At 43.6% G+C, this 15,386-nt stretch overlaps 1 protein-coding gene across 1 annotated transcript in view; it reads right to left on the bottom strand.

Moving 5' to 3' along the window:
- Nucleotides 1-7,404: 7,404 nt before the first annotated feature.
- The window catches only part of LOC144769117 (zymogen granule membrane protein 16-like), a 46,939-nt gene continuing 38,957 nt past the window's right edge, over nucleotides 7,405-15,386 (bottom strand). Inside the window, exons 3-4 of the mRNA XM_078653118.1 lie at nucleotides 10,969-11,101; nucleotides 7,405-7,838 (exon numbers count right to left, since the gene is read on the bottom strand). Of these exons, the coding sequence (XP_078509244.1) occupies nucleotides 7,487-7,838; nucleotides 10,969-11,101 (485 nt within the window). The 3' untranslated portion in view covers nucleotides 7,405-7,486. The remainder of the gene's footprint in view (nucleotides 7,839-10,968; nucleotides 11,102-15,386) is intronic.

Raw genomic sequence — 15,386 nt, 5'->3', positions numbered from 1 at the left:
GTGACATCAATGCCCACTGTATGTTTATTTAAAAAATAATTGGAAATAGTAAGTCTTGAGGAGAGCTGTGAGTTCTGGCTACTTGAGATGTGTGTGTATGTGTGTGTGTGTGTATACATCAGAGAAGGGTAAATAAGGGAATTAGGACTCACAGAAAACACAGTATATTGTACCCACAAAATCTCTGCAGCGCTCTAGAGGAAGGATGTCAGCCCATATACTTTATTGGAATATAAACAGAACAATGGCTCTGAGCGCATGCAACACACAGAGTCCACAACATCAATCCGGCAGTCGTCAATGTTCAGTCTTTTCTTTAATTCTTCAAACACCAGCCAACACGTGTTTCGTCTTTGGGAAAAATAACCCTAAACTTCCTCAGGGCTGGAATATCAAACGAAATGTCTTACACACACATCCTGTAATCTCAAATGCCTAACTTGGCATTTTATGTGAGTTAAAATGCGCTCCCATATCTTAAGTCACCAAAGAGGACCATAAGAAGTTGTGAATTCAGAAAGAATGAAGAGGCACAAGAAGGTAAGATACTATTAGGAATGAATGTTACATGCCAATGGTAGGTCAAAGAATATGACAGTAAGTATATAAGGTTCATGCAATTGACATAATCTCATGCCTTGCATAGTGATACAGAACAAATATTGCCAACCTCTCAATTGCCACTGCTACCACAAAAGAACAGAAAATTGTGATAACAAAAAGTAGAGCAGACACAACATAGTCTGGAAAGCCCAGTATGTATGTATGTATGTATTTGGTATTTGTTAGGAGCGTATATCACCAATAGGTCTCATAGCGCCAGCAGAGTACTCAGAGAAGTCGAGAGTGGGGACTAGGCAAATCTAGAAAAGCCAGGTTTTAAGGGTTTTTCTGAACCTCTTATGGTCCAATTCCAGTCTGAGAGGTAGAGGTAGAGTGTTCCAAGTCTCAGGGGCAATTTTAGAGAAGGATCTGTCCCCATTCCTTACTGTGCAAATTTTAGGGACAGGTAGAAGATGTTGACTGGTTGAACGGAGATTTCAGGCTGGTTGATATTTTGTCAGCTTATTAGCTAGATATTTTGGTCCTTTGCCGCTCAGAGTCTTGTGGACCAGGCAGCATATTTTGAATGTAATCTTTTTTTTGATGGGGAGCCAGTGTAAGGTCTTTAAACTGGGCGTGGAGGGAGTGCGGGGGGAGGTTTAGGGCCAGTCTGGCCGCAGTGTTCTGCAGGACCTGAGGTTTTGTTAAATGCTCTTCATTTATGGAGGCGAGTAGTGCGTTGCCGTAATCTAGACGGCTAATGATTAGTCCCTGTACTAGGGGCATGCGCGAGGGAAGAGGAATCCATTAAAATATTTTCCTGAGATTACGCATCAGCCCATAGCTGGTGCGCATCACATTGTTTATGTGGCTCGCCATGGAGAGTTTGTTATCTAGTGTTATCCCCAGATTTCGAGCTGCTAACTTAGGTGGAGGGCAGGGTCCCAAAGCGGGTTGCCACCAGTCATCTGTCCACTGTTTAGGCGCATCCCCAAAGAGCAATATCTTAGTCTTGACCGCATTAAGTAGGTGGTGGTTGTCTGTCATCCAGTCGTTTATGGTTAGCATACACTGTTTAAACCTAAGTTTGGTGTTAGTGGGGTCTGGTTCTAGGGTGATTAGTAGCTGTGTGTCATCCGCGTATGATACTGTTTCGAACCCATGCACTTTGATTAATTTTGCTAATGGGGAAACATATAGGTTGAAGAGAGTGGGGCTTAATATGGAACCCTGTGGGACTCCCTTGTCAATTTTCTGGCTTTTAGAAGAGACATTTCCTAGTTGGACTTTAGAGGGCCGATCAGTTAGGTAACTCTTGATCCTGTTTAGTGCAGAGGTCTCGACACCAAACTCTGCTAGGCGCTCCAAGAGGATGCCATGCGAGATGGTGTCGAAAGCAGCCAACAAGTCAAGTAGAATCAGGATGGAGGATTGTCTTGTGTCAAGAGCAAGCCGGATGTTGTCAACTATTTCGAGTACGGCTGTTTCCGTGCTCTGGAAAGCCCGGAATCCTGATTGGGAAGGGTCCGACAGGTTGTTATTTTCTATGTGTTTATAGAGTTGCTTGTTGACCAATGATTCCAGGGTTTTGCCAAAAAGAGGCAGAAGGGAGATTGGTCGGTAGTTGACAAGCTGTTTGGTGTTGGCTGTGAGATTCTTTAGGATAGGTCTTATTATTACCTCCTTCCAATGGGAAGGTACGGTGGATTGTGCTAGTGAAAGGTTAAAAATATTGGTCTGAATTGGGAGAAGGGCGGGTGCAATTTTGGATAGTGTCTGAGAGGAGGCCGTATCGGCAGATGACCCAGATTTGATCTTACTTAGAGTAAAGGCTACTTCTTCCTCTGTGAGTATGTGAAATTTACTGAGAGTAGCAGTGTGCAAGGTACGATACTTGTTTGCTGGCTGTTTCCGTGTTGTGTCGGTAGGTTGGGGGAACAGTTGTTGACGTCATTTATTTTATTTACAAAGAGGGATGATAGAGAATCGACCCACTCTTGGGTCGCAGCTAGTGGCTGCTGGCATGAAGGGAGATTGGTGAATTCTTTTACTATTTTTTATAGCTCTTTGTGTGAATTAGCAGCCAGGGTTATTCTGTTTCCCAAGTAGACTTTTTTGGCTGTGGCAATCTGATCCATATAGAGCCGATGCAATGTTTTGTAGTGCTGTCTGTCTGTTATGTTTTTTGTGTGTCGCCATTTACATTCAGCTTTCCTGACGGCGAGTTTGGTCGTTTTTAGGTCTGGGATGTACCAGGGGGCGATTTTAATCGGGCAACTTGTTAACTTTCTGGGGGCGATTGTGTCTAGGTTCGTGTTGATGGCAAGTTCCAGATCTATTCCTGCCTTGTTTGGCTGGGTAATTTCTGTAGGGCAGAGGGGAATAAAGTGAGTGGAAAAGGATTCTAGGCAGACAGTTGGTACTGATTTAAATACAAATCAAGAGCTGCATTATTTCTTGGGAGATAGGTGAACCCTGCTTTAGCTAATAGTATGTTGGTGTTCGGATACTGAAATATAATAACACTTGTGATTATCTGAGTTTTCAATATGTCCTTACTTTTGACTTTTGTTAATTCCATCCCATTTTCTTTAAGTTGTTCAAGTACTTATGCTTATTTTATCAGGAGTCATGTAACGCATAATCCTGCACTTGGTTCAGATTGTGATCGATTGCCACGACCATCATGTAATACATTTTGGCTCTGACTGGCACAGTTTTTTATGATCTATATCTACCACTAGTATAGACTTCTAAGATTTGTGAATTGGTCTAGTATGCATTGAATTATAGTATTGTATAGCTACAATCAAAGATATAGGCAGATATTGGTAATTTATGGATTTGATACATTATACCGACATTAGTGGACTTGTTCATGCAAATATATTAGGTCTTATGTCAAGACTCCATTATACAGACAAAATGGTGGCCCTCTCTAAGGTGGGTTACGGGTTACGCTCGGATGTATAAGTTGTAGTCCCTCGTCATGTTTAATTAGAGTTGATTCCGGACAGTGAAACCTTCTCTAAGTTGTGACCTTACTATTGACATTATCACTCATCTCTGACCATAATATTGGAGAGTATTTATGGTGCTGGACTAAGAATGATAGCGCCTCATTCCTCACTGTAGGATTTATCCTTTTTCAGCATGGCGGCCCGCTCACACTCCATTGCGGGTCACGCTTGTACATAACCATTACACGCTGTATGTATCTTCCATCTAAATAAAAGGTGGCTACAGCCCACGTGCTGCTTTCACACTGAACTGGACAGGAGACGCCGGCTCATACATGGGTAAGTGCGGGATCTAATTTACTGGGTTTGTAATGGTCCGGTAAGGGTTTAATTCTCATGACAGGGCGGACTTATTTTGTGTCTCCTATAGTTAGTGTGTGGAGGTCTGAACGTTAGCTCTGACAAGAGGGATCGACATGGATGCGTTCATGTTGGTCTCGCACACTGCTGTGTGTTGGGGGGGGCACTATGCTGGCTCGGAATTGAGTGATTCACCTTGACCTGTCTTTGACATATCCATTTATTTGGTCAGAGTGCTACAATAGCAGCTATTTATCACTTGCAAAACCCCATGATTCAAATCAATAGTTGATCCGTCATATTCAGATATAAGTATTCGTATTACGATTTTAACTCTGGGTCCTAGCTAAATCAAGTTGTACATGTACCTAATAGCTTTGAAGTAAGGTTACTTTTTTATCCACACATGAGGTGTGACTCCGCAGTAGACTGTACTCAGCAACATTACACTTATTGATATGCAGGCATGGGTATACCATTGTAGACACCTAATTATGAGAGACTCACTGGACTATATTTAGAGATTCTAATGTGGTTTTTACATGCACAGTTTTTTTTAGAAGAATCAATATAACTCAGATTGTTGATTGTACTCCGCAACACTACTCCTATTGATACGCAGGTATGGATATAAAGTTCTTATACACCTAATTATGAGAGATTTACTGGACTTTATTAAGAGATTCTAATATGGACTTCACATGCACAATTTGTTTTTAGATGGAATCAATAGAACTCGGATTTAAGTTAATCATGGTCTGCAGTGGTGTCAATGGTATTCGTATATAGGGTCACTAGTATTATTTGGATATCACTGGGCTTTCCAGACTATCTTACGTCTACTCTACTTTTTGTTATAACAATTTTCTTTTCTTTTGTGGGGGGCAGTAGCAATTGAGAGGTTGGCAATATTTGTTCTGTATCACTATGCAAAGCATAAGATTATGTCAATCGCATGAACCTTCTATAAGCGGTTTTGAGAATAGTTACTGTCATATTCTTTGACCTAACCCTTAGCATGTAATATTGATTCCTAATAGTATCTTCACCTTTTGCGCCTCTTTATTCTGTCTGTATTTACAACTTCTTATGGTCTTCTTTGGTGACTCAAGATATGGGAGCACATTTTAATTCATATAAAATGCCAATTATTATTATTATTATTATTAGGGACATTTGTAAAGCGCTGCGTTACGCACACCGGCGTGTCCACGCGCTAAAAAGTGGGAGAGGCAGCGGGCAGGGAACACAAAAACTGAGCAGACAATTATTGGGTATAAAGGAATGTTTTTAGTTTCGCTCGGAACCTCGTTTCCTCCGGTTCCAGGCGCAGGTCCGCTGGTAGTTTATTCCAATTATTTGCCGCTAGGCATCTAAAGGACCTACCACCCATGCGGGGTCTCTTAACTCTGGGGATCCTCAGAAGACCGCCCCCCGCGGATCTGAGTGCTCGTGCAGGTTGATACACTTCAATCAGTTTATTCAGCGGGTCGGGTGCCCTGCCATTCAAAATTCGGTGACAGGTGCAGAGGGCTTTGTATTCCACTCTTCTCCTCACAGGGAGCCAGTGTAACTTCTGGAGGGCCGCCTTAGAAGGCGCCCTTCTGGGCAGCCTGAGAATCAGACGGGCTGCCGCATTCTGCAGCACTTGCAGGCGTGCCATGCTTTTCTCTGGAGCCCCCAGGTACAGCAGGTTCCCGTAATCCGACCTAGCTGTCACCAGAGCATGAACCAGGGTTTGACGGGCACCAATCGGGAGTAAGTCCAGGACCTTTCTCAGTTTCTTCAAAATCCCGAAACACACTCCAACCACCGGTTGATCTGGGGGCCGAAAGTAAGGCCCACATCAAACCAAACCCCCAAGTTTCGTGCTTCTTGGCATGGGGTTGGAGTTGGTCCTAGACAGGGTGGCCACCATGCCGACGACCAAGCGGACTGGGCTCTCCCCACCACCAGCACCTCTGTCTTGCCGCCATTAAGCTTCAAGCAGTTGATAGCCATCCACTCGGCAAGCTCTTTCATGCACGACCGGAAGCCATCGGCAGCAAGACAGGACGCGTGCGATAGGGAGATCACCAGCTGCGTATCGTCGGCGTACGAAACCAATTGGAGCCCATGGCTCTCCACAATCGAAGCAACAGGCGCGACATACATATTAAAGAGGGTCGGGCTCAATGACGAGCCCTGAGGCACGCCTTGGCCCAGGGGGACCCCCTTGGAATAGCAGTCTCCTTGCCTTACTCGGAAGCTTCTCCCCTTGAGGAAGTCCTGGATCCATCTCAGCGCGGTGCCAGAAATACCGCCTCTGTTCAGACACTGTAGCAAGATGTTGTGTGCTACAGTGTCGAACGCCGCGCTGAGGTCCAACAGGATCAGAGCCATAGTTTGGCCGGCATCCACACCCTCTCTCAGATGTTCCGTAGCCATAAGGAGGGCGGACTCAGTAGAGTGGTGTGGCCTAAAGCCAAACTGCGTCGCGTGGAGCAATCCCGTCTCTTCCACATGCTTCATAATTTGGGTATTAACCACCTTTTCCGCCACTTTGGACAGAAAAGGCAGGAGTGAGATGGGCCTCAGATTTTCTAATACCTCGAAACCTATGTGGGGTTTCTTCCGGAGCGGGAGCACCACCGCCTGTTTCCACCCCTCAGGCAACTTTCCCGATCCAAAGGAGGTGTCCAGGACATGCCTCATATAAGGCTCCAGTACTTCCAGACTGCCCGCCAAACGTTTGGGTGACACCGGGTCCCATGGGGACCCTGATTTAACAGAGCGACACACCACTACTAGATCCTCAGAGGAGGGGGTGCGAAAGTTTGTAAGGTGCCCTGCCATCTCTATGTCCACCAATGCTGCCTCAAAGGCCAAGTTGGGCATTTGGGATTACACAACGTATGTGTAATAAATTTCTTTTGATACTTCCAGCCCTGAGGAAGTCGAGGGTTATTAAACCCAAAGACAAAACACGCGTTGGCTGGTGTGGTTGGTGTTTGAAGAATTAAAGAAAAGACGGACACATTGAAGACTGCTAGATTGATTTTGTGGACTCTATGTGTTGCATGTGCTCAGACCCATTGTTGTGTGTGTGTGTTTGTGTGTGTGTGTTTGTTAAAAAATATTGCACAAAAGACAGTCTCTGTGTTAATATGGCCAGCAACAATCGCTGTAATATTGTGTCAAGAAAATTATGGCAAATAAGCCAGCAAAGGAACGTTCCAACAGCAAAACTGTCCCAGCAGCAAAAGGCCACCAGAGGCTCCCAAGTTATTTAGGAAATATCTGAGATGTAGAATATTACTAGTCTTTCTCTCTGCAGCTATTCTGTTTGTAATATTTAATAGAGTTAAATGTGCCACTAACCTGATTACTCGACGCCTAGAGCTCAGAACATCAATTCCCAAAGAACTCATTGTCCGATGAAAAAGTACAATTTAACAGGTCAAGAAAGTGAAATACCTCCTACGTCACACTCTGTGTTACACCCTTCACACATAATAGAGAGAAAGAGACCAAATAAAGACAGGGTGCTCATTGTCAGGATGCTACAGTTGAATTTTTATTGAGTGTTATTGAATTTTCTCCATAATAGTTCATCAACAGGAGGACCGGGATATTTGACAGCCTCATGGTGCCTGAATCTGGGCCACACCAGTGCCGTTCAGGTTAGATACATAACCATGGGGCCTATCCCAGTGGAATCCTATACTGGTGATGAGGGAGCCCGAGTAGCGCCCGCTGATATAGCGCAGAACGGTGTTTCTGTGGAGTGGGAAGAGGTTAAAGCAAGAGCCAGAGGGCTGGCCAAAGCGGAACATGCGGCCCTTGTTGGTCAGGAAAATCAGCTCGTTGACATAGGTACTGTACTTCCCGGAAACTTGTGTGATGTGTTCTCCATAGCTGAGAGTGACCTCCAGGTAAGAACTCGAGGTGCTGCCGTACACCTGGCTCCACCTGCTGCCAAACCGTATTTGGATTCTGGAGACAGGGCAAAGAGACAACAGAAAACATTACTGGATTGTTGTTACATCATCTCTCTAGAGCTTGCACAGAGTCCATACATAAACAATTACCCTGTGAGCACATTTCGTAACTTTAAAAAACATCACTGCATAGGTGGAAAGTGTTTTTAAGTCACTTTTTACTTACAGGTAACTGGCATTACCCTGAGTTTCACTTTTGCTCATCACAGTCCTTACTATATGTGGTGGATCTGTCTGCATCATTCTTTTTCCATAAGTAAACCATTACAGAATTATCTGGAAGAGTAACTCTGCCCCCCGTGCCACAATACTGGACTTTCAGCCCTATCATCCAAGAATGCTAGGGTATCCTTGTACTGTTCACTCTCCTGGTAGATTCAGAGCCGCCTGTGCCATTGGTTGTTGGTTTTGTTCCTACTCTCTGGTAACACCTTCTACCTCATGGACAAGCCCGCGAGCAGCTGCCAGTCCTCTCACAAACCTACTCAGTTTTAGAACTCCATGTACAACTTCCGGGTGAACGCCAAGCTGCAGATCAAGAGCTCCAGTATCTCTGCAAAGACAGGAGTCTCATGCTGACACATAGGAGGGGAGAGAGTGGAATGACTGCAGGGAAGATCAAGTATAAAGCGGCGAAAGACCTGAAGGTTCACACTTGTACTGCACAATTCATGTTGTTATGCTGCTAATGTCCCAGATTTAGTTGTTTGCTGTTCAGAGTTAATTTATGCTGGGAGTCTATCTATTTCATGCATGGTTTAGTAAGATGTAGGAAGGCATGTGTATGAATATGCCGATCTTGCCTGGTTGTTCCAATATGCTCCTCATTACAAGTTGGCGGGATTTAGGTGTGGGGTTACTGTGGGACCAGATAACTGATTCAGGTCAGTTTCCCCAAACTTAAATCCATCTCTTATGAGTTTTCGTCCTTGAAATGGGGAGGAACAACATAGGCCAAGAATAGTTGCATTCTTTTCCACTAGTTTCCCCCAATTTCCAGTGATATACTTGCTGGCATTTATCACCTGCTCTGAGCACGTGGAAAATGTGGGGAAGTAAGCTTGGCTTGGGGTCTAGGAGGGGTCTGTGGCCAGGCTGGCAGGATGAGTTTTATTTGGTCCCTCGAGGTGCTGTAGGGGTTGGTAGGAGCCGGGTTGTGACTTTGCTTGCAGCCCCTGCCTCTCTTGAGTCAAGGTTTTACCAACTGCTGATCCGCACCCCGTAAAACCGGCTCTGGTGGTTTCAGATCCAGTGCTTTGGGTATGGAAACATCGACCGCTGTGTAGTATGGCAAAGCTGATTTCCCATTATCCTCCACCATTCCTAAGGGATATTGCTCCACCATACTCGTAGAGAGCCTGTAGAGCTTATTGTTTTTCAGCAAGCGTGTCCAATTGTTCCAATTAAACCACTAGACTGTGTTTAAATGACTCAAGAACATGCACTTGTGATCTGGTCCTCTCCTTATGTATTCTCAGTAATGTGGACAGAGCAGATTTTTGTAGTTGCTCTGGTTTGTTCTGGTGCAGAATCTCCTTCTGCACCAGAACAAACCAGAGCAACTACAAAAATCTGCTCAGATCCACGTGGATGTGAGAATACAGACACAAACCTTCAGGACGGAATTTAAAACACTGAAGACACATAAGCCCCTCCCACATCTCCATCTCCCCAAAAGTCTCCAAACTATCTAATGGGGTATTTGGCAAAGCACTTCAAAATGAATGCCTGGAGAGAGGAAAACTAGCAACAGAATTTCTGTTAATCATTCCAAGGGTGGCACTTCCATTGATCTGAGGACAAGAAATACACCCACGGTTTACACATGGATTTCATTGAGGTCTGGGGCTGGGCAGGGGAAAATCCATGCAAGATTTAGAAATCTAATCTATTCTCTGTCATTTAGCCTCGACTGCAACCCCTTTTAGCTGGTACTAAGAAACTGGGTAGCTCATGATCCCGCAACACAAACCGCCATTTACTTTGTGTAGGGAAGAGAAGGGAAGAATAAGTTCCACTTTCCTATTATCTGTATCAACTAAGGAAAGTATAGCTTCAAGGTTCCCAATGAAAAAACTTTCTACCATATGTTTTCGGTAATTGATTGATAAGTCCCAAGTCAGCAGACTAACTTGTAAAAAAATAATTCAATAAAATTTGTAAGGTTGAAAGTTAGTAATAATAATAAATGAGCTTCTAAAGCGCTTGGTTATACTAGCTAGTATGTCCCTGCTCTGCGGCTAGCCTCCCATTATGTTTTGGTAACCAGAGACACTCCTAAAGACTCAGCGAACTGTATGTGGAAGAGCCAGGTTTTTAGTTATTTTCAGAAGGTCCTTTCCAAAGGTTCTGACCTAAGTGACTGCGGGAGAACGTTCCAGTGTTTCGCGGCAAGCCAGCGAAAGATCTTCCTCCCATTCTTGCTCTTTTGATTACTGGTAATTTCACCAGTCCTGTCCCCAAGGATCTCAAAGCCCGGGTAGGGATGTAAGGGTCCAGTAGTCTATGTAGGTAGCTAGGTCCCCTTTGCTGCAGGATGCAGTGGCTGATATATAGCGTTTTAAAAATAATTATTTCCCTCACCGGGAGCCAGTGTAGGGCTGCGAGGGCATTCCTGGACGGAGCTCTCCTGAGCAGCATCAAAACAAGGTGAGCCGCTGCATTTTGAATGCATTGCAGTCTTTGTATACATTTCCCACTTGCTCCCAGATATAGAGCGTTCCCATAGTCCAGGCGAGATGTCACCAGTGCATGGACCAGGGTTTTTCTGGCGGATACAGGGAGCACATCTAGCGTCTTCCGCAGGCCCTTCATTACTCCGAAACATTTCCCGGCAACAATCCTGGTGTGGTGGTCAATGGAGAGCTTCGAGTTCAGCCACATCCCTAAGTTTTTAACCTGTTCATTGGGGGAAGGGGTTGGGCCAAGGGACTGTGGCCACCATGCCGAGGGCCATATGGAGGGAGCCTTGTCTACTATTAGAAACTCCGTCTTACTGCCGTTCAGTTTGAGGCAATTGCTTGCCATCCAAACAGCTAGTTCCTGTAAGCTAGAAAGTTAGACTTGAGATTGTTCCATTGTATACTTTTGGTAGTGGTAGAGTGGTTGAAAAACATCGCTCTTACCCAAGGATGTAACTGGTGCTCTCGCGGATGCGCAGGCCTGTGATTGGCCCATTCAAGTGCTCACCAGAGGTAGTGAATGCGACACCAGCTCCTCCTCCGAATTCCCCGCTGTGTGATGACAGCCGAGTCTTGACTGAAAGACAAAACAGGATACAAGGAGTCAACTAGTATCAGCTGTATTACCACCTAAAGGTTTGCTGCTACAAAAGCTAAGGAAAAGGGAAGCCCTGCAACAACCTATAGGTAGGGAAATGTGTGTGAAACCCTGCAACAACCTAGAGACAGGAAAGTCCTGTAAGAACCTAGAGAAAGAAGCCCTGCAACAACATGGAGGGAGGGAAAGCATACCAGGGAAGTCCTTCAAGAACACAGAGAGAGAGAAGCCCTGCAACAACCTACACAGAGGGAACCCTGTAAGAAACTAGAGAAAGAATAGTCATGCAAGAACATAGAAAGAGGGGAAGCCTGTAGGGAACCTAGACAGGAAGAAACACTGTGAATGAGGCCCAGCAAGAACTTAGAGAGGGAGTCCCTGCAGAAAATTATAGGTAGGAAGTCCTGCAGGATCCTGCATGGTGGTATGCAATGTAAGATCCTAGAAGGAGGAAAGGGAAGAAATGAAAGAGCAAAGTGGTAAGAGTAAGACAAATAAACATTGTTGTGGCAAGAATAGTAAAACAAAAAAAAGAGCAAAATCAAGTGAGGGGCGAAGATTAAAAGATAATAAAGTCACTGGTACATGCTGGTCACATATTTGTTTTTATACACATCCTTGCACCAGTGGGGCATCCCTGGCAACTGGTGTCCATCACTAGCATCTTATGGACACCTCGACATGTGAATTAAATTCTATCGAAGTGGGGCAGTAATGCATGTGAATAAATCGATGAAAATGCAAGATGTTATTTGAAAACAAAATGTATGGATTTATTTGCAATAACAATCTAGTTTATATGGCAAAATATTAGATTACAAATCCAAACCCTTTTCTGGGAGGTTTGAGTTCTGGTCAACCCAAAACAAAGCTGGTATTTGAGGACCAAATGTGCTCTTGTTCAGAAGATGACAAGCTGATATGTGGAGACAAACATATTGTAGGCCCATGTTATATTTGAAACTGGTATTTAAGGAGTATTATTTGGAGACCTGGAGATTACATTGTGCTGTGAATGTTATTTGAAGGTTCATGTTGCTGCATTACAACCTATCAATTGATAATACTTTATATGATCTTATTTACAGTATTGCTTTCGGAGGCAAGGGTCTGTAAAACTGCCTTAACTGATGGATATGGCTGCTGTCTGAGTCAACGTGGGATCTTTAGCTTCTGAATCTATGAGGTCAGTCTAAATTGAGGGATAGCCCTGCTGTCTACTGAGTATGAGATCTGTGTAACCTTCCATTTCCCTACTCTGCATATTCCAAGTAAATAGTAATGATATACCGGCTAAAATTCTACATGTCAGGAGCAAGGTGGGAATAACGAAGGAGATGGAAAGTAGAAGTGAAGAAGGATGCTATTTATACCTTAAAGATTGTTAGGAGGCCATGATATATGGAATAAAGTGCGCACTGCTGTGCATTATAAGGATATTGCATGTCACCAAGGAGTTTGTTTATAAGGTTATGGTACTTCAAGGTGACTTTCGGTATCCTTAAAATGTATGTCAGCGGTTATTTTATTCCTTATAATACACGGTCACAACCGTCACCCTTCCTATAACCTGCCTAAATCCTTAGTGTCTAGCACTTTAATATGAATGAGATCGTATAGCTGCAGACTTTAAGAATAAAAGCATAATTTAGTGTAAAACTAAACACATCAAAAAGCAGTGAGAAATGTTTAGCGAAAGTTATTAGAACACCTTAATGAAAGTCAGAATTAAACAAGCATTGGAAATGCAATAGGTCGCGCATTAGGAAAGTTTGAGCTATTGGTCTTATAAATTACATTTTTTTTATGTATGTGTTTGTTAAAATAGCTAAATTAATAGCTCTGTCATTTACAATTCCAATAGTTATAACTTTCGCAAATGTGACACCTATAGCATTTGTAATGCAACATGTTTTTTATTTACGTGACTTAGATGTATTAATATTACAAATAACAATGGCTTTTATTTTTTTTGTTAAATTGTTAAATACTGTATTTAATTTATAATGGCAATAGCTTAAACTTTTGTAAATAACTTTTGTGAAGATTATATTCAGTGTTTTTTATTGTGACGAAAATCCAAGAACAGAAGTGAAATATTAACATCTTTTTGTGATTTGTAATAAAGCTTGAAAACAGCTTGAAACAGTGTCACCTGTCGTGAAATGAGGGCTGTAACTCACTGTGTAATGTACTATGTAAAGGCGACCACAAAATACAGAAACTGTGAATTGAACTTTAGAGGAAATGGGAGCCGAACAATGGGGAGAGGGAGGGCGGGGTGATTTATGATTCCAGATTATGAGGTGGAAGTGCTCTGGCGAATACACCGCCCTCTCCCCACAGTTGCAAGTCAAACTTGAGCGAAGAGAAGAACATGCAGTGTTGCAGATCCTGAGCTAACTTTTGTTTACCTTTGTCAGTGGCAGTGTAATCCCTGTAAAAGATTACATGTTGTTTTTTATTTAATATTTACTTTGTGTTTGAGCCTGCCGCTAGTTGTGCTAGTTGTGTGCATGTGTGTCTGGTATTCATGTGAGTGTGAGTGTGTGTGCATGTGTGTGTGTGTGTGCATGTGTGTGCATGTGGTGTGTGTGTATGTGAGTGCATGCATGTGAGTCTGTTTGCAAGTGCATGCGTGTGTGTGAGTGCGTGCGTGTGTGTCTGTGTGTGTGAAGAATTCTCTCATGCTGTATTTTGAGAAAGCTTTTGTGTATGCTGTCTGTTTGTAAGCGCTGCGTTTAAAAAACAAGGATACTGTGCTGGACACTAAACTATTATAAGGTCCCAAAAGCGAGACCTATTGGCTATGCCAATGCTTGCTTTAAGTAGGGAGGTGATTACTTGAAGGGAAGCAGCAGGCAGCGCGAGAATAAATGCATCCTTGCTTGTTAGAGGGAGAATGTATGGCTCATCAACACAAACTAAATACTCGACTAAATGCCAAGAAACCAAAACGGCTGTTTTTTAAAACCGTACTTGAATATATTAATTTAAATGATTCCAATCCTTTCTGAGGCCGTACATAAAGCGAGTCATCAATCTCTATTACGGAGCATTTCTTTTCCCCGGACTTAATTGGCTATTCGTCTTGCGCCGAGGATTTTAAGCTCATTTGCTCAAGCACTCTTCAGTGTCATTGCTGAAGCTTTGACTGAAATTGCACGGAGGCAAAAACGTTCAAAGCAAAGACAAATCGAGCAAGGAAAAGTAGAAGTGTTAATAGAAAATGCAAGAGTGCAAGCAGTTGAGAAGACGACAGATACTCAATGACAACGAGCACAAACACTACAAATTTGAAAGATGTAAACTTTCCACTCCAGCACACTCTATGCATGCAATGTCATAAAACTCACTTTGACTTTACAAAAGTGGAAGCTGCGCGATGCACACAACACTGCTGAGATACAGCACGGCCGGCCAGCCGTGAAACTGAAAGCACGGCCGGCCGGCTGTGAAAAAGCCTTTGATGCAGCAGGGGGTAATTAGGGGAGGAGAATGGCTGGGCTGAGGCAGTGCGCCAAGCCTTTGATGCAGCAGGGGGCGGAGCGGGAAGAGCTGCTGGCGGCACTAAGCTGACGATTTGATGCTGTGCACGCGCATTTTAACTAATTGCGCTTGCGCATTGAGTTAAAAGTGCACATGCACTTCATCAAATCGCCAGTGAATCGCCAGTGTAGGTGAGCTTTGTTTAAGCCCCCATAGTCTCGCTCTGCTCAATGCGCATGCGCATTGACAGGCGAGACCTAAAAATGATGGGACTCGCAGTGTGTAGTTCTATTTTTACTGTAATGACCTTTAACGTGCAAAAACTAAATATGTTCCCATAAATATCTCTATTTTCTTATAAACGTTACTGTCAGGAAAAGAAGACCAGACGAATAAAAGGCTACTTTTCATTTTTGCTGCTTCGTTTAAGCTGCAGTTGCAATGATGCTGAGAGTCTTGCTTTAGATTTCCGTTTGAACAACTCTGTCATTTCTTTATAGCAGGTGGCTAGATACATCTGAGGTTGCCTTTAATAATAAAATCAGATATGTCAGGAGTGGCATGCGTCCATATGGGAAACATCCTTTACAACGCACCTTTTACAACGCACTACCATTACGACGCAACTTTTACCACGCAAGTTATTTCAACGAATTGCGCTGGGGGGGCGCTCTAGGATAGGGAATAGTTTAATTACTATCCAACACCTTCCCTACTATCCACGGGGACTGGAGCTGAAACAATAAATTAAACTATTCTCTATCCAGCGCCCCCC

This window comes from Lissotriton helveticus, chromosome 7, assembly GCF_964261635.1.
Source record: "Lissotriton helveticus chromosome 7, aLisHel1.1, whole genome shotgun sequence".
NCBI lineage: Eukaryota > Metazoa > Chordata > Amphibia > Caudata > Salamandridae > Lissotriton > Lissotriton helveticus.
The sequence above is the reverse complement of the archived record's forward strand: the minus strand, read 5'-3'. Positions and strand labels throughout refer to the sequence as shown.